Raw genomic sequence first — 20,349 nt, 5'->3', positions numbered from 1 at the left:
GGCCTGTGTCCCATATGCTGCAATATGGATCAGGAGCAAGAATGCACTTTTTTTTTTATACCACATTCATATGGTCTGAGTACAGGTCTTGCCTATCTCAGGGGAAAGGGGAAAAAAGTCTTAAAGTGGAACTTAGCAACTAAAATGAATAATTACTGGATTGTTGGTTTAAACATTGCCTCAGAAATGAATGTGACTGTTGAGAAGACTGGATGGACCACACAGGTCTTTTGTCTGCTGTCATTTACTATATTAAGTTGTGCATGTATCTATGGCACTTCTGTGCTAATAATTAAACTAATAGTTACATATCAGTTTCTCATTTCTTAAAAGGAGGGGCGTGCCCAGTCTATTTAATGAGAAGTCTGATGATGAAGAAAAGATACCAAAACATCTCAATGCCTATTCCTCAACAGAAGACTATGACAGTAGAAGAACTCCTAAACAGGTAGCATATAAACAAACATCTTACATACACAACAGATCTTCCCAAATTATTCGACTGCCCCTAATTATGAGGAAACTGATTTTCAAAAGATTTTTGCAAGTAACTTTGAGAGTAACAGATAAGTCTTTGCTTTGGAAATTCTTGCACATTAAGTTTTTTGGGCAACCCATCCAGTCAAAAATTAACCAGTTAATTATTGGAAAAGTTGGAGGAATGCTGGTTGGGAACAGCTAATCTTTATCCAGATAGTTTTTCCAGATGTGACAAATCCAGATGTGACAAAAATGTAGAAGAGAAAGCAATTGATCCTTATGATAACATGCTGTTTTAAGGTGTCCAATGCATAGAAATAGATGATGATTTCAGATTGTCTAGTTTAAACCCCTCTAAATTGCTGATAGGAGCAAGACTAAATGTGCATGATTAACTGAAGCCATTATAGATTCGCTGGTGTTATGGAAAATTAATAATGAAGATTGACAAGAAATTATATGACCGATGAACCAAATATGGACCTTTTGGCAAAATGCAGTCATATACCTCTCAAGCAACATTTTTTCTGTGGCCCTGGAACATCAGACTTCACAAAGCCATGGGCTGAAGCTCCTGGCCTGCGGCACTGGGTCCCCCCCCCCAGACCTAACCCCTCTGATGTTCAGCTCTCGTATGCCTACCTACCTCCTTCATGGCTACCTGACTTATCATTGGTGGTCCAAGGGAGGGTCCACTGGGGTGGTTTGTGATCTGGGGCTCTTCAGCAGGAGCGATGTCCAATCTTCCTGGCCACTGCAGTGCCATTATCAAAAAGGCCCCTAGTGGCAGTCTCACATTACTACCACTAGGGGGTCATATTTCTCTAGACCTCCAAACTCCCCCGGACTACTAATAATAAGTCAGGTAGCCATGGGGGGGAAGGGGGGATGAACATCAAGGGGTTTAGGTCTGTGCAGCAGGAACCCAGTACCACAGGCTAGGAGCATCTGGCTGGCTCCTAAATGGTAAAAAGCTGTTGCTATTTTAACATGGTTTTTGGGCACTAATGCAACCTTTGGTGTATCACCACTAGTTGTGATAAGCTATTTGCTTAGTAATGAGATGTAAAACATGCATTTGCACATTTTACATCTCATTACTCCCTAATGCACAGCAACCTAAATATCACCATGCTATTTTTTAGAGAAGTGGCCTTAGAGTTGTTTAGGTTGTGTTAATGGTCAATTAATGTTTATGTTATACTGTATCAATGTAATTTTTTTGATTGTGAACTTCTTTTACACATCAGTAAAAGATGGTACATAAAATTAATAAATTGAATCAAATCAAATTAAACAGCTACATGCAAATGTGAAGGCATTTGCACATAGAAGTTGCTAAACTGCCATTCCACTTATAAGTGTCGACACAGCCAGGTAAAAGCTGCCAGGTCCATGCCATTCATTTTTTCAATGGCTGCTCTGCTGTATATGCTGGCAAATACACATGCACTCCTGAAAGCATTTTACAAAAGGCTCTGTGTGTCCTTTTCTAGAATACCACTGGAATCAAGTACATGCTAACCTGAGCATCTCAATTCCAATATCAACATTTTATTGTTGGGAATGTGTGGCACAGTAGTTAGAGCTACAGCCTCACTGTTCCTTGTGACCCTGGGCAAGTCACTTAATCCTCAATTGCCTCAGGTACATTAGATAAAGTGTGAGCCCTCCAGGATAAACAGGGAAATATGATAAAGTAGTTGAATGTAAAAACCACTTAGCATATAAGTGGTATATTACAATTAAAAGATAAATAAATACAAATTTTAAAAAATGTAAAATAGGACATTTTAAGTACATAGGGCATGTAATTAGGGGGCCCCTTTTACAAAGCTTTGGTAGTGAGTCCTGCACTGAAAATGTGATACAGCACATTTAATTCTTGTGGGCTTCAATGCATTTGCCGCACCGGAAATCACTACTGTGACTTGTAAAAGGTGCTCTAAGTTATCTAAATAAATACATACTGTGGCGGGGAGTTGAAGTAAGCAGGTCTCAATCCTCATTGTTGTACCCAGCCAAGTGGTTCTCTGGAGTGTTCAAAATGATAATTGCACAATTCAAAAATAAAAACCAAAACCTTAGGTTCAAAAATATAGCTTTTTTTAATTTGTTCCCCAATTCCAGGGATATGTAAGCAAAACAAGTAATAAGTGTTGTCACTTCACACCAAGTCAGTTCAAGTTCATTAAATCAAAATCACAAAATAGAATTCACTTTAGCACTTTCATCTGTTGCAAAACACAGTTCATAATACAGCTTTCTCAAATATGGGTTCTTTCCTGGGTTCTTTATAAACAACCCTAATAATTCTGGATCCTTTGTGTGGTCTTTAAGAACACCTTAGCCAAAGGTTGTATAAATAGTTCACAGCATGCTTTTAACTCCTGGCTTAGCACAGCTGAACTTCCCCCACAGTAGTTCTTATGGCTTCAGACTGAAATGTTTGAAAAATGTCTTAGTTTTGTTTATCAGTAGTTCTACAGCAGAATTTTTCCTACTGACATAAGCAAGCTTTAAATTAAGACTCCTGTTCCCACTGCATTTCTTCAGTATCTTGCAAGCTTAGTAAATCAGATTCCCCTTCACTCTTACACACATCCCCATCTGGCTCATTAACATTCTCCCCAGTTACAGAAACAAGGTCTACCTCTTCCCTTATTGCTTGGGTTGGCTCCTTTTATGACCTCTCTAGCAACCTGGGTTTAGAAAGGTTTACAGCCAGCTGTTCTAGATCAGCTCTCTTCCAGCTTGTAGCTTGGCCTGCCTTTACCCTTGGGCTTCAGTGCTGAGCTAGGAATCTCCCTCTGCTTGCCAATGGAGTCTGCTTTGCTGCTAGCTGTCTCCCCTGGTGCTGCCACGTCTCTCTTCTCTGGCTTCAGGACTCTCATTTTACCTACACCTACAGGACCACCTAGAGTTCTAATTGACTGAACCTTGAACAGCCTGCTTGCTATTGTTAATGCTTTTCCAGCTGTGTTATCAGGTGTAGTCATTTCTATCCCACCCCCAATTTGTGTTTTCTTCTTACTATTAGGGTTTGTGGGCTTTGGAATTAGCTGCTGTTTACCAGGCTTCTCTCTTAAGGGTAAATAAGCTTTTGTCACTGGCACTTTCCTGACTTCTAAAGCCTTGTGCTCAATCTGTGTGGTATTGATACTGAGTTTTTCTGCAGCGACAGGGCTTGGCTTAGCCTGCAACTTAAATATTTTATTGTCCCTGAACTTTTCCTTGTCACAATACATACATTTTTATTTACATTACCCCTCCCCCTTTTACAAAATTGTAGTGAGGTTCTTAGTGCTGGCCATGGCAGTAACACCTTTGACGCTCATAGAATTCCTATAAGAATTGTTACCTCCATGGTGGGCGCTAAAAACCACATTACGGGGAGGATGCAAATGTTCACCCTTCTATTTGCACCAAAACAAAGGGATCAAAATATCATGAGTGCCTTGGAGCCCAGTTGGAGTTATATTTGAAATGAAGTAAAAAAAAGTGAGTTAGAAAGCAATGCAAACAGAGCAAAACCCTGCAGAAAATACCTGGAGAAAAAAAGAAAGCCACAATTTTGTAAGCCTTTCTCTTTACAGCAGATTCTTCATGAATGAGCAATGCACAGCAGAGGTAACCAAGTTTAGAAATAAATGAACAAGTGCATAACTAATCATGCAGTGCTGTTGTTTCTTTCTTTCCTTTCTTTTCTCTTTGAAGTTGTTCAAAATCATTAAAAACCTCCTGCATAAAAATTACTCTGCGATTGAGAAAGAGTTTGAGGAGCTGGATGAAATGAATTCAAGGCGTCTCACTCAGGAGAATATGTACTTTCTCTTAAAGCGGTAAGAAGACATCGCTGGACTTTCTGAGAACAGGAGTGTTTCTGTGGCAGCCTGTCTCCTACCATTCTTCTTGTGATAAGAATTTTTACATTAATGTATTTATAATTACCCCTAATGACTGTACAGTGGGCAGTGGGATAGCTCTGCCTGTGACAGAAGTAATCTAAGAAAATATTTATTTACTGAAGAAATGGTTGATATTTTCAAGTTGACATGGTGGAGACGAGGACTGTGGCTGTATTCAAAAAAGCATGGGAAAAGCACAAATGATCTGTAAGAGAATGGAAAAAGATTTTAGAGATTAGTAGTTGGTGCAGATGATTACACTGGATAGGTCGTACGGTCTTTCTCTGCTGTCATATTCTAGAGTAAGTTTCTGTAGTTAACGTGTTTTAATCTGACATGTAAGATCATAAACAATAATTGCCATTCTGTATTGCACAGTAACTTTATTAATTTTAGAAAATAATTTGCCTAATATTCAAAAGGTTTAATTGGCAAGAGAGGCTCCTGTCTTGTTAAACCCCACTGAGTGATTTAGCAAACAATAATTCAGCAGCATTTAACTGGTTAATGCCACTTAACATTGCAGAACAGGAGCAGAGAGGCGATTTTCAGCCCACTAACCAGCTATGTAACTGCCTAAAGTCAGGACAGCCAAAAAGTTAATTAGGCAGTGGTGTGAATATCAGCAGCGCCCGGGTTAGCTTCCAAGTGACTGCTGATATTCAATGCCTGAACCAGGGGGTCCCAGCATTAAATATCTGGGGTCTCAGTGGCATACCAATGGGGGGGGGGGAACAGACTAACCCGGGTGCAAGCGCTAAGGAGGTGTGCAGCTGGCACTCTAGGACCTCCTGCCCTACCCTGCTGTTTCCACTGTTGCTTTCCCAAAGCAGCAGCAGTAGTAAACTTAAATCCAGCCATTGTGGGACCTTTTTGCATTTCCCCATGACTGCCAGTCCACCCCCTCTGGCATCACTTCCTTACTCCAGATCAGAGTTGGCAGCCACGGAAAGGTGCAGGAAGGTCCCACGATGGCTGCATTTAAGTTTACTGCCATTTCTGCTGCTTTTAGAAAGCAGCAACAGAGGTGGGAAGATGAGGGGGCAGGATGCAATTGGGGTGGAGGGAGACAGAAGGGAGCAGGATACTATATGGAAGTGGGGTGGAGGAAGAGGGAAGTGCGGGGAAGGAGAGAGAGAAGAGGCAGAATAATGGATGGATTTAGGGTGGAGGGAGAGAGAGAAGGGGTGGATACGAGAGGAAATGCAATTCTGGACTTAATTCTAAATGGACTACTAGGACCAGCGCAAGGTGTAGAAATAGAAGAGACGCTGGGAAGCAGTGATCATAATATGATCCACTTCAATATGGACACAGGGGCAAAACATCAATCCAGAACAACAGTCATGGCACTGAACTTCCGAAAAGGGAATTATGAAGGGATGAGACTCATGGTGGGAAAGAAGATTAAGAAGAGGTTAAGCACTGTAAAAATGCTAGAACAAGCATGGTCCCTTTTTAAGGATACAGTTACCAAGGCGCAAAATCTATATATACCGTGTATCAACAAGGGATCCAAGAGGAAATAGAACAAGGAACTGGCGTGGCTCATTGTAGCAGTGAAGGAAGCGATCAAAGACAAGAAGATTTTGTTTAAGGAATGGAAAAGGTCAAAAACGGATGAAAACTGGAAAAAAAAACACAAACATCAAAGCAGGTGCCATAAGGCGGTAAGTGGAGCCAAAAGAGACTACGAATAAAAAATAGCCAAGGAGGCAAAAAACTTCAAGCCGTTCTTTTGATATATTAAGGGGAAATGACCCGCGAAGGAAACCGTTGGATGACCATATAATAAAGGGAGTGTTAAAGGAGGACAAAGCCATCGCCGACAAACTGAACACATTTTTTGCATCTGTATTTACCGAAGAGGATATACACAACATACTGGAAGCCGACAGGCTATATGCAGGAAACAAAGACGGATAACTGACAGGGTTGACAGTCAGTCTAGAAGAGGTATGCAGGCAGATTGATAGGCTTAAAAATGATAAATCCCTGGGACAGGAGGGCATCCATTCGAGGGTAATCAAGGAACTGAAAGGGGCTATAGCTGAACAGCTCCAACTAATAGCCAGCACAGCTTCAGCAAAGGAAGATCTTGTTTGATGAACTTACTGCACTTCTTTGAGGGAGTAAACAGGCAGATAAACAAGGGTGACCTGTCGACATTGTATATCTGGATTTTCAGAAGGCGTTTGATAAGGTCCCGTGTACACCTGGCTGGGCCTCCACGTGTGCGGATCGCCGGACTTGATAGACCAAAGGTCTGATCTGGAGATGGCGCTTCTTATGTTCTTATGTTATGTTCTTAACTACTACTTCGAAAAATTGCGAGCCATGGAATCGAGGCTGAAATACTCACGTGGATAAATACTCACGAGGCTGAAATACTCACGTGATTGGCGAATAGGAAACATAGAGGGGGGTAAATGGACAATACTCGGACTGGAAAAGTGTCATGAGTGGAGTGCCGCAGGGATTAGTGCTTGGACCCGTGCTCTTCAATATATTTTTAAACGACTTGGAAATTGGTATGACGAGCGAGGTGATTTAATTTGCAGATGATACAAAGTTATTCAGAGTAGTGAAGACGCAAAAAGATTGTGAAGACCTGCAACGTGGCATAAACACGTTGCAGGGCCGCAACATGGCAAATGAGGTTTAATGTGGATAAGTGTAAGGTGATGCATGTCAGTAACAAAAATCTTATACACAAATTCAGGATGTCCAGTGCAATACTTGGAAAGGCCCCCCCCCCCCCCGTAAAGAGACTTGGGAGTACTGGTTCACAAGTCAATGAAGCCATCCGCGCAATGCGGCGAAAAGGGCGAACAGAATGCTAGGAATGATTAAGAAGGGAATCACGAACAGATCGGAGAAGGTTATCATGCCGATGTACTGGGTTATGGTATGACCCCCCCTTCCAGCACTGGTCGCCATACATGAAGGACACAGTACTACTCGAAAGGGTCCAGAGAAGAGCGACTAAAATGGTTAAGGGCTGGAGGAGTTGCCATACAGTGAGAGATTAGAGAAACTGGGCCTCTTCTCCCTTGAAAAGAGGAGACTGCGAGGGGACATGATCGAAACATTCAAGATAATGAAGGGAATAGACTTAGTAGATAAAGACAGGTTGTTCACCCTCTCCAAGATAGAGAGAATGAGAGGGCACTCTCTAAAGTTAAAAGGGGATCGATTCCGTACAAACGTAAGGAAGTTCTTCTTCACCCAGAGAGTGGTAGAAAACTGGAATGCTCTTCTGGAGGCTGTTATAGAGGAAAACACCCTCCAGGGATTCAAGACAAAGTTAGACAAGTTCCTGCTGAACCAGAACGTACGCAGGTAAGGCTAGTCTCAGTTAGGGCACTGGTCTTTGACCTAAGGGCTGCCACGTGAGCAGACTGCTGGGCACGATGTACCACTGGTCTGACCCAGCAGCAGCAATTCTAATGTTCTTATGGTGGGAGAAAGAAGGGGCAGATGCTGATGGAAGTGGGGTAGAGGGAGAGAGGGAGAAGGAGCAGATGCTGATGGAAGTGGGATGGAGAGAGAGAGAGAAAGCAGCAGGATACTGGATAGAATTGGTGTGGAGGAAGAGAAAGAGAGAAGAGGGCAGGATAATGTATGGAATTGGGGTGGAGGGAGAGAGAGGGGGCAGATAATGAAGTGGAGTGGATGGAGAGAAGGAATGGGGCAGACATTGGATGTTAATGGTAGGGGGAGAAGATGCTGGATGGAAGTGGGGAGGAGAGGGAGAAGGGAGTAGACACTGGATAGAAGTAGAGAGGAGAGAGGAAGATGCTGGATGGAAGGGGTAAAAAAAGAGGGCACATACTAGATAAAAGGGGATTGAGAAAAAAGGACATTTGCTGGATGGGGGAAGAGGATAGAGTTTGTGAGATACTGGAAAGAATGAGGGAAAGAGATGGCAAGCTATACATATACAAAGTGAAAAGAGGAACATTGAGGACTAGATAGTATGAAAGAATTTATTCTAGACAGGCAGAAAATAAATTGAGAATGAAGACCAGAGAAGAAAAGGGAAGGGAGAGGAGAGAGAGAGAGAGAGAGAGATGCCAGGCCACGGTGTGTGTGTGGGGGGGAGGGAAGGAGAGGAGAGGAGAAGTGAGGGATGCCAGAGCATGGGGGATCTTCAATCTCTTAAACTTATTTGTATATTTTAATTTTATTCTTTTTATTTCTTTTATCTTTTTCTTTTTTATTATTTGAATTGTACCTTTCCATCACAATTCTTGGAATTTTGTTATATCTTTTCTATTTTAATAATTGTTTACTCAGGTTCTTTAGCTAGATTGTTAGCCTTCAGGACAGATAGAGAAGTTCTAAGTACCTGTATTTTATTGTAAACTGCTTAGATCTGTAATATGCTTAAACAGTATATCAAATGTTAATAAAACATAAACATACCAGATCTGGGGGGGAGGAAACGGGGAAGGAGAAGAGTCAAGATGTGAGTGCAAAAAGTGTATTTTTAATGACATGCGACAGCCAAGCTTCTGATATGAGTCAAGGAGATTCTGAACTCCTTCCTTGTATGTTTTCCATTAACCACTTGAATGCCTCCCAAGCTTCAAGCTCAGCTGCTGAGAGTGATTGCTTAAAATCTTCATCCTGCATAACGGACTTGATCTGTGGGCCTATAAATATCCCTTCCTTCATTTTTGCTGTGCTGATTTTTGGAAATTTCTTAATAAGATATTGAAAACCTGGCGAGTTTGCTTTACTCATGGCCTATACCAAGTTCTTCATCAACCCCAGCTTGATATGAAGAGCTGAAAGAAATATTTTATGAGGATCCACCAATGGCATAAATTTCACACTGCTTGTCCCTGGGTTATAGATATCCCTCAGCTGCCAGACACGGTTGACATAATGTTCAGCTGTAGATCTGCTATCCCACAAGCACAGGAACCAGCAGTATTTAGTGAATCCTCCATGCATTCCCATTAGCATGCCAATGACCTTCAGATCACCACAGATGTTCCACTGGTGTGTTTTATAACTGATTGCTTTTAGTAAATTCTTCATATTCTCATAAGACTCCTTTAGATGAGCAGAATGGGCAATTGGTATACTGTACTTGGTTTGCAATTACTGTTGTGCAGTAACACTGCCTTCAAGCTTCTCGATGAAGAATCAATGAAGAAATGCCATTCATCTGGACAATGCACTTGTGACAAACCGTTGAAGAGCCCGTTGATGTCACGACAAAAACACAATGCACCATTTACAGTGAAGAATGTTGTTAAGTTATGATTTCTTTTTTCTGTATTGAGTTATAGTAGCATCTTTTGCAAGCAAGTGCTTTGCTTAAGCCTTGAACCAAGAAGTTCTGCTTTTTCTTTTGAAAGATTTATTTATAAGATCATTGAGTTCAGCTTGTGTAAAATCTCTGGTTCTGAATCTTCATCATTCACATAATCAGGAACAGAGAATTCTGGATTGTGACCAGCAGCTGCATCATCATCACATTCATCATCATGTTCCACAGAAGCAAGTCCATCTTGTGGAGGTACAGGGAAAGACAGTGAGTCATCATGAGGAACCGGCCTAATAGCAGAATCCAGAGTAGGATATATAATTTTGTGCTTATTTTTAGCTGAGAATCCACTTGTGTTCACAAGGCAAAAGTAGCAATCTTAATATGGTCTCACGGTTACCTCCATATCATTGGGATTGCAAATGACATCGTTGCCTTTCGTCAATTGAGCCAGTCATGAAGTCCGTTAGAACAACTGGTACAGATGATATGTGGAGCCAAAGACTTATCCTTGTCACCCAGTGGACAGCCAAAGTACAATTTGTATACCTTCTTCAGATCTACGGTAATTGGGCGGCTTTGTGCTTTTGTTGTGAATGAACCACAGATGTAACAAAAACTATCTGGATGATTAGTACAATGTCTTGGCATGATAAAGACTGATATTAATCACCGTCTAATATAAAAAAACAAAGACAACTGTCGTTAACCCTCCTTATACGTTTATCCTATAAATGCATGATATATAATGAGCCTCATTATAAAAATGTGACGTGCTAGTGAAAAACTAAACATACATTTGAAATCAGCATGAAAAATACTACAAAATCCACCCAACATTAACTCTGATGAAAATGATATGTTGACCTGTTATGGGCTCCTTATACAGAGCCAAGCTAGTGATTCCAGCACAGCAAATATGATGACGCCCATAGGAATTGAATAGGCTTCGTTGCATTTGCCATGCCAGGATCACTAGCATGGTTTGCAAAAGGACCCAGCCCTATGTGAAATTTAGGAAATATCTTAAGATGTTCTTATTTCATAAATCATTGATTTTTAATTCTAGTCTTTATTGTTATTCTCCCAGTTAACGATTGGTCTCTTTGCTTATAGATGCACTATTATTATTGTCATTATTTGAGGCATCAGCTAATTTATTCTTTTTTTATCCCATGTTTTGACAACAGTTTCAATATAAACCCTGAAATAACTCTGGGTGAAATCCGTCGGCTCTGGCAAACACTGATAACAAATCAAGACAGAACTCTTGATTTCCTGGAGTTTGTGAGGCACTTTGGTTTCTCCCCCAAATCGGCCTGTTTTCCTAATGCCAAAATTAATCCCCCTAAGAAAGGGGACTCTGACTTCAAGATTCGTTCTAAAAAACTCAACTGTGATTCTGATATATTGGTGGATCGTGTTCGAGCAAAGGTTAGTACTACACTGAAAAATAATCCATAAAGAATCCTATGGGAGGGGCCTTAGGCATCTGGGCCAATCAGAGCCTTAGGCCCCTCTACGGTACATCCCAGGGAGGGGAAGGCCCGCCATTTTGAAGAGGCAAGCTTGCAGGCTGGAGGTAGGAGGCATCCCTCCGGCCATCCTTTGTAAACAAGGTAAAGGGGGGGGCAGGGGGTGTCGGGTCATTTGGGGTATGAGGGTAATGGTGGGAGGAAGTGGGCAACCCTCCCACCACCGGGGGGATGTTGGGGGGTTTGCTTGGTGGTGGGAAGGAGTGAGCATTTCTCCTACTGCCAGAGGGTGTCAGGGGGTTGCTTGGCGGCAGGAGAAAGTGGGCATCTCTCCCGCTGCCAGTAGGTGTCGGGGGTTGCTTGACGGCAGCATCAGGAGTGAGTGGGCATCCCTCCTGCTGCCTGGAAGGGTGTTGGCAGGAGGGAGTGGGCATTGCTAGAACTGCCCAGGTTGCTATTGTTTGCCGGGGGGTGCTTGATATCGGCGGTGAGGGAGTGGGCATTCCTCCTGCCGTTCTTCAATTTGGGGTCTTCACGATTCTCCACCAACCTCATTTGCATGTGTGGTTTTTTAAGAATGACTCACCTTTTTGAAATAGTTACAGTAGTGGTTGTGACAGCGGCCCGTCAGATTTTACCACCAACATTTGAGAATCTTCCCCTTTGTGTTTTGTTTTTCTTAGGTAGAGCTCTTCTGGGATGATCTGAAAAGAGAATTTGAAGAGCTTGATCCCTATCATACTGGCTTTGTCAGTAAGGAAGAATTTAAAGATATTTTGACAGAACTCTGTGTGCACCTGAATGAATATGAGTGTGAAATGTTGACAAAAAAATTTGCAGTAAATGAAGATGGATGGTGAGTTGGAGAACTAACTTAACTAAATGCAACATATAACTTATGCATAGGGGGAAAAATCTATTAAATCAAGCTTGTCCACAACCCGGGCCTCCATGTGCTTTTTTAAATGGCCCTCAGAAGCTTGGTAATTCATCTGGTGCTTATATGTAGTAAGATTCCTGCTTCCCCACCATGACTCAGATCTTTGTAAGTTTGAGCCAAGCTGCAGTGCCAGAAGTTTGGCTTGATCTTGTGGTTTCAAGTCTTAAGTCTCATGAGACTCGAAACCACGAGACCAACCTGAACTTCCGGCACCATACAGGTCAGACTTGCAAAGAGCCAAGTCATGGTGAGGAAGCAGGAAGCTCATCATTTGTTCTATAACTGGAGCAAGGTGAAGGGAAACAGATTGGATAAGGCCTGGTGGGGTACATGAGAGACAGCAAGTAAACTGGATGAAGGCTGCGGGTAGATGAAACAGAGAGAGAGAGACTGGCTGGGAGGAGACAACACACTGTTATATTTGATGAAGCATATGGCAAAATACAATGGAGCATGTTTTGGCCCTCTGAATGTTACAAAATATAAAATGTGGCCCCTGATATAAAAAGGCTGGACAAGCTTGATCTAGAAGTTGTAGTCGATGAAAGTCGAAGAGACGATGAAAGTAAATGAAAAATCTTTACTGCTGAAGGTCACAGAAATGTGTGAGCAATGGAACCCATTACATTTGTCTTGGTGGGGGAGAGTTCAAACGGTTAAGATGATGATTTTGCCTTTGGTTTGCTATCAAATGGGCATGTTACCAGTGTTTTTCCAGGGGTCCTTTACAAGAAATTAAATAGTATTCTTACTAAATTTATTTGGCTGGGTAAAACCGCAAGAGTTGCTTTAGTATCTTTACAAAAACCAATTGCGGCGGGTGAGGTAAATTTTCCCAATTTTTATAGATACCATCAAGCCTATATAATGTGTCAGGGTATGTATTGGATCCTCCCAAAGCTCAAGGAAAATCTTCCAGACTGGTTATGGTTGGAATGGCAACTCCTGTCTCCATTGAGATTGGGTCACATCTTAAGTATCAAGTTACCTAGGCTGTATAAGGACAATAGAATTTTATTAGACACATGGCAGACATTAAAATTTATTAATAATTTAACACCTATACCAATTCATAAATCCACGTGTCAGTCCCTTTGGCTGAACTCCAAGATTCAAATTGGCGGGTTTAAGGTCATCTGGAAGCATTGGATGAAGGTGGGCATACGTACACTAGATGATGTTATTTCAAATGGGAAAATGCTTGATTTTTCATGACTGCAACAATCTTTTGGTATTTCAAAGTCTCAAATTATAAGTGGTTGCAGTTGAAGCAAGCAATTCAGAAAGGGGGTTCCCTGATTGGCGAAATCTAAAAAATCAGTATAGCTTGCCGGTCCTATGCTTCCAGACAGATTTCCTGGGACATCAGGCCACTCAGTGGTATAAATTAATATCTGAATTTTTGAATAAGAAACCAAAGACTGGTCTTCGTGACATTTGGAGCATTGAGATAAAGCAGCAGATATCTGCATCTCAAAGGCCACGAATTTGGATTTGGAGGATGAGATGTACGGCGTCTGCATCTATAAGACAAACATGGTTTTTCTTGTTACATAGAGCTTTTTGACCCTTGTTCGTTTATAGAAATTGGATAGTTCTAAGTCTAATAGATGCTGGCACTGTCATCTCGAGGTAGGGACATTGGATCATTTACTGTTCATTTATCATAAGTTACAGAGCAGAGCAGAATGTGGTTTATTACCGGGGAAGCTCCCTGTACCCCTCCTTCCCTTTTCTTCCGTTTCAGTGGAGTTCGATCGCTTTGGTATCAACTGAAGAGGGAGCTGTTCTCCACTGCAGAAGAGGAGAAGTTCAGAGATTTAAAGTGATACCCTTCTGCAGATTTGTGACTAGTGGGAAGCAATAGCTAACATAAGGAATCCCATGCCATCTAAAAGAAAGATAGCAAAGTTAAACAAGGTTGGAATATTCAAAAGTAAATGGTTTTTCTAAAATACCTCAGCCCCACCACTCCACCGCTATGTTAGCTTCAAAACAGCGGGAGATTTACGTGGCAACTCATCATAGGTATTAAATTTATCTAAATGCTATGATAGTTTTACAAAATTATTATCATTTTTATAAACTGATGTATTTTTATTGGTGTGTATACTTAGCTTTTAACCACACAGCTGGACCTGGGAGTCAGACCCGACATGTTTCGCACAAACAGTGCTGTTTCAAGGGTCTCCCGAGGCCGCCGTTGTCATCCGACTCACAAGTGCAACTTCTGTGAAAAGTTCTTGTTTAACTTTGCTATCATTTAAGAAGGGTTGGTGTTAGAACTAACAACTAACATACTGGTATTGCACTAAATCTAAAAGAAAGAAGCATCTTTTTATCTTTCCTTGCAGTCCTGTTGAATCCTCTTATGCCACAGAATTTGACTCCATATTTATTTATTTATTTATGTTAGTATTTATATACCACTTATAACCTAAGTAGTTTACATTCAGGTACTTCAAACATTTTCCCTATCTGTCCCGGTGAGCTCACACTACCTAATGTACCTGGGGCAATGAAGTGACTTGCCCAGGGTCACAAGGAGCAGCATGGGATTTGAACCCACAACCTCAGGGTGCTGAGGCTATAGCTCTAACCACTCCTTGCTGTAGAGGCAACTCTATTGTTCCTGCAGCCCCCACCATGGTGGCTGACCCTTCTTACAATGTGGGGTTTGGGCTCCTTATGGCACATTCAGCTCCATTCTTCCTGTGGCTCCAACTGTCACAATCCAGATCTTATGCTAGGGCTGTGAGTTCCCTGGGTGCTACGCTCTTCCATCTGCCTTGCATTATGCAGAGGTTTATTTTTACATATGAAAACTAACCTGTTTGTATGGAGGAGAGCCAGTCAGAGAACCACTCTTACCAATAGGGACTATTACTTAATGAAATACATCTGACGAAATTAAAAAAAGAATACATGTGACAAGTCAAATTTAAAATCTGAAAAATCCAATAACAAAATAGTTGCTCTTCTTTTTGTCAATATTTTTTCTTATAAAATTTTAATATTCATCCTCATTATATCTATTTTATGTAAATGAAGTAATATCCATCCAGTTTATCAACTGATGAATGGATCCCAAAAATAAACAGGTTAAATGCATGACTAACAGCTTTCGCCTTCGTTATGTAAGGTATGTTATTATACAAAATAATTTTTGTGCATATATTTTATCACCTTCTGTTTTTAGTGTTTCATATGTTGAGTTTCTGCAACCATTTGCATTGCGAAGACAGATGTGGAGAAATGTAAACAACATGGAGGCTATTATGCAGGGAGTGGGAGGAGAGGCCTATCTGTCCAAATCAGAAGCGCCACCAGAAGCTCTGGAGACCTTGACAGCTAGAATAAGAAAGCAGGTAGAAGTGCTATATTTCTCCTGGGGGTAATGTCTCCCAAATGCTGTAGCTAGAAAACAAAAGTAGACTGTTATGACATAACATTGCCTTAAAAGGACTACTCACACCAAACTGTCTTCTTGTTTTCAAAGCTATATTTCTATTAGGTATGTGCCCCCCCCCCCCAATAAAGACTCATAATGTCAGACACGGGCAAAATAAAAGTTAGTTCTTTTTTTAACTCTTTTTATTGATGAATAGAAAACAGCTACAGTACAGTGGGAAGATCACCAAAGACAAGCAAAAAGACAGAATCTTGTTAATACAGAAATCAATCTGTAGATACGAGGGAGAATCAAAAATTAAAGGCAATTGTTACATTACACAATAAACGGACCAGAGCTGGTGAAATGCATCATGTGTACTCATACATTGCCTGTTGGATAGTTTGTCCACCCACAGTGCAGCGCTCAGCCTTTAGCTGTGTGCTAGCCACGAGGTCAGAAACATGGATGCTCCATTGCAAGATTGCACCATAGAAGAACAACGCACAGTAGTGCGCTTTCTTTGGGCAAAAAGAGTGAAACCTGTGGAAATTCATCATTTGATATTGACTCAGTATGGACATAGCACCATGAATCAATGAAAGGTTTATAAGTGATTAAAGAGGTTTAAAGCAGGAAGAACAGATGTATCCGATGAAGGTCGTTGTGGTTGCCCAACATCGTGCACTCAAGAGCATATTGACAGGGCGGATGCCTTGATTAGAGGCCAACAGATAATGGTGTCTCAGTTGGCTGCAGTTTGGATGTCAGCTATAGATCTGCATTTGCCATAATGCATGACAACTTGGGATACAGGAAAGTCTGCACACGATGGGTTCCCAAGCAGCTTATTGATCTGCACAAGCAACAGTGTGTTGAGGTTGCGACCCAGTTCCTGGAGAGAATGTTTTATTTGATTGATTTATTTTAGGTATTTATATGCCTGGGGACACAGACAGCTAAAATTGACTCTGACATCTCAAAACTACTGACCAAAACAACAGACATAAAAGAGTTCCGTAAAGAAATAAAAACACTACTGTTCAAAAAATATCTCCCATCACTCTAACCACCATCCAATGAGTTCCCAATCAACGCCTTTGGAAACACCCACCTATAGTATCTCTTTGTCTGTGATCTAGAATTACTGTAACTCTTTTACACCCCACCTGACTTAACTTGTTTCAGTTGATATGTATTATCTTCTGTGATATGTATTATCTTCTGTGATATGTATTATCTACGGTGATATATATTATCTTCTGTGATATGTATTATCTTCTGTGATATGTATTATCTTCCGTGAAATTGAAGTATCATAATTCTTTACGGTTCCTGTAACTTACTCTTATCCTGTAATGTAATTCTACTGGAAATGCCCAGATATCTTCTATATTGTAATCCGCCTAGAACCGCAAGGCACAGGCGGAATAGAAATCCCTAATGTAATGTAATGTAATGTAATATACTGCCTATCAAAATTATCTAAATGGTTAACAGGCACTCAAGCATTACCCCTATCTGTCCCATTGTGCTCACAATCTATCTAAAGTACCAGGGTCATTGATTATTTATTTATTTATTTAAACATTCATATCACCTCATGACCAAAACCCTATGTAGGATACAAAAGAAAAAAACATAAACATAGGTGAACAAACACACCCTGATCTTAAAATACTAACATGCAATTCTTAAACTTCCTCAAAATACGCAATCATACAAGTTATTAAAAAAAAAAAGATCAACTTTTTCAGAACATATAGATAATAAAACAGTTGTCACCGACAATGAGATATGGGTGCATCACTGTGACCTGGAGAGCAAAAGACAAAGCATGATGAAGTAAAGGAAGCTGTGCTCATGTGGCTTCAGGAGCAGCCAGAAAACTTATTTGCAGGAATGCAAAAGCTTGTTGAACGATACAACAAATGCATCGCCTTGCATGGGGACTATGTGGAAAAGTGATATGTTCAGTTGCTCACTGTTACTTTTATTAAAGCCGTTAAATGTATTTTGCCTTTACTTTTTGATTTACCCTCAATGCCTGCCTACGAAAGCCAAACTAGTTCTGTTAGCTTTATTTTCCTTCCTCCAAGTCTCCTCCCTCCATACACTGCAACATTGCTTTCCTAAGTAGGATTCCGCTTTCAGCCATGGGGGTTTCATCTTCAGCAGTTTTCTTTTGCTCCTTTGGGCTTCCAACTAAACTTGGAATCGGCCTCCACTGGGCAATGCCATTGGGAGAATTCATCTATACCTACTTAGGTTATTTTCCCCCTTTAATTTCTGTTTATGGTTGTTGTTTTTTAAATATTTGCATTTATTTGATTATGAAAAATTTCCAAAGAGAAAGGAAGGGCACTTATCTGTGGAGATTTTTTTTTACTTTGGAAATTTTTCATCTGTGGACTTTGTACCAATTTTCAAAAGTGAAAATAGGCATGCATGCTTTCACTTTTGAAAACTGGTACACAATTTACAGGTAAAAATGGGCCTACAGATTTTGCATCTACGGCGACAGTATGAAAATTATTCCATAATACTTCCTCTCAAAGTGGGCTGCCAGTTCAGTGTAACTATATAGAGAGGCTAATGTTCAGTATATTGAATTACTGTAATGGTTATTGTATCCTCAAACTAATTATGTGGAAATTTAGTCACTGCTGAAATGGTATGCAGTGAGACAATCTAGTGATCATTTCCTTTGAATTTGCAGTTAAAAGGTGAGTGGAAGACTCTCCGCAGAGCCTTTAAGAAACTGGACACTGACAGGAGTGGCTACCTCTCCCTGCCAGAATTCAGATCGGTTCTCAAGCTCTGCAACCTCATCCTTGATGAAGATGAAGTATTTCACATCATGTCGAAATACGATCAAAATCTGAATGGCCAAATTCATTACAAATCCTTTTTGGAAGAAGCTTGCAAAAAAAGGAAAAAAAATCTAGCAATGGCAAATCATAATGTGGATTCCAATGTACACTATCCTCATTAGAGAAAGTTTTGTAATGTACACCAAGTCTAAATTGACATTTTTTTTTTAGTTAAAAGCCATTTGATCTCAGAAATGGAGAAATTGACCCCTGAGGGCTGTAAACCAGTGCGCTTAGTGTTTCCCGTTATCTGTAGATCTCCAAAGTTGAGGTGGGAGCAAATATACTCATTTTCCAGAATGGATCTGGGTACAGCCTAAAGGCAGTGCTATACAGTACTCTAGTGACAGTCTATGCTGTACTCTTGTGACATTTCACAAGAGTACAGCATAGACTTGCACTTTTCAGGTACTTGGCAAAATTTCCAAAGTGCACTGGGCAGACAGCACTAGTAATCCTTTGCCAACTAAATACTTTTAAGGGATTTTAAATAGAAACGTAGGTCAACAGAAAAATGCAGTGATGACTTTCTATTGGACCTAAGAGGTAATGTGTAGAAATAAAACAAAAACAAAGGGAAAAAATACTTTTTTTATTGGTCTAACTTGGGGGTCCTTTTACCAAGGCACGCTAACCAATTTAGCGCATGCTAAAGATTAGCAGGCGCTAAATGCTAAGGCACCCATAGAATATGATGGGTGACTTAGCATGTAGTATGCATTAATCTGTAGCCCACGCTAAATCAATTAGTGCACGCTAAATCCGTTAGTGCGCCTTAGTAAGATGACCCCCTTAATGTAGTTTATGATTAGCTAGCAAAGGTAATCCCTTCTTCCTCAGATCAGACTAAGAATATGGGACCTTTTTGCTAAAGGGCATTAAGCCCTTAATGCACACTTAGGGCTAAATTCTATATACGGTGCTCAAAAAATCTGTGACAAAACAAGTGCTATCCTATAAGCCTTGCTTAAAGTTAGGCACAGTTTAAAGAACAGTGCTTGCACCCAGGAACTGTGACTAAGGGCTCCTTTTATCAAGGCGCGCTACAGGGGTTAGTGCGTCGGACATTTCATCACGCGCTAACCCCCGCGGCAAGCCTAAAAACTAACGCCTCATCAATGGAGGCGTTAGCGACTAGCGCGGCAGGCGGATGAAAGTGCGGTATTCTGCCCGTTAACCGCCTACCGCACCTTGATAAAAGGAGCCCTAAATGTAGGCACAGCCATTTGCGCCAATAAAAATGGGATGTATATGCCTGGGCCTAAATTTAGGTGCGGATACCCATATTCTATAATTATGCACATAACTTAAAGTAATGCCCACAGTCCACCCAGGACCTTCCATTTCCATGGCCCCTTTTTTGACGCACATGTAAAATTTAGGTGCATATCCCGTGCCTAAATTTACTTGCATAACATGTATTTGATTTTAATTAGCACCAATAATTGCATGTTAAAATGACAGTTATATACACTAATTAGCTTGTTATTCAATTAAATTGCATGTGTAATTTTGGCATGCACAATTTGTAGTGCTTTTTATAGAATTAGGGGTTAGTGCCCAGGAAAAGGCTTACGGCAAAATGTGCTCCAAGTTTATAAAAAAAATTGTTATACTGCCTAATCAAGCTTCTAGGCGGTGTACATTAAAATAAAATACAGTAAAACCTTGGTTTGAGAGCATAATTCGTTCCAGAAGCATGCGTGTAATCCAAAGCACTCGTATATCAAAGCGAATTTCCCCATAGGAAATAATGGAAACTCAGACGATTCGTTCCACAACCCAAAAACTTTAATACAAAATACTATACGTACTTGTATTGGAAGACCTCACTCATTTAGAACAGTCACGCGTGTATACTGTATGTACTCGTATTGCCTGTATACTGTATTTGCTCGTTTAGAACAGACACTACATTCTTGCAGTGTCAGAGAGAGAAGAACCATCGGCTCAGTTGTGATGATGTGACACGTTTATACTGTATGTACTTGTATTGCAAGA

General features: G+C 40.7%; 1 protein-coding gene across 1 annotated transcript in view; it reads left to right on the top strand.

Moving 5' to 3' along the window:
• LOC117359952 (EF-hand calcium-binding domain-containing protein 6-like) overlaps positions 1-20,061 on the top strand; it is a 177,208-nt gene extending 157,147 nt beyond the window's left edge. Inside the window, exons 15-20 of the mRNA XM_033943447.1 lie at positions 334-448; positions 4,198-4,322; positions 10,860-11,103; positions 11,828-12,000; positions 15,284-15,452; positions 18,195-20,061. Coding sequence (XP_033799338.1) covers positions 334-448; positions 4,198-4,322; positions 10,860-11,103; positions 11,828-12,000; positions 15,284-15,452; positions 18,195-18,470 — 1,102 coding nt within the window. The 3' untranslated portion in view covers positions 18,471-20,061. The remainder of the gene's footprint in view (positions 1-333; positions 449-4,197; positions 4,323-10,859; positions 11,104-11,827; positions 12,001-15,283; positions 15,453-18,194) is intronic.
• Positions 20,062-20,349: the final 288 nt, after the last annotated feature.

Source organism: Geotrypetes seraphini, chromosome 1, assembly GCF_902459505.1.
Source record: "Geotrypetes seraphini chromosome 1, aGeoSer1.1, whole genome shotgun sequence".
Lineage (NCBI taxonomy): Eukaryota > Metazoa > Chordata > Amphibia > Gymnophiona > Dermophiidae > Geotrypetes > Geotrypetes seraphini.
Note: the sequence above shows the minus strand (reverse complement) of the source record. Positions and strands in the feature narration are given on the sequence as shown.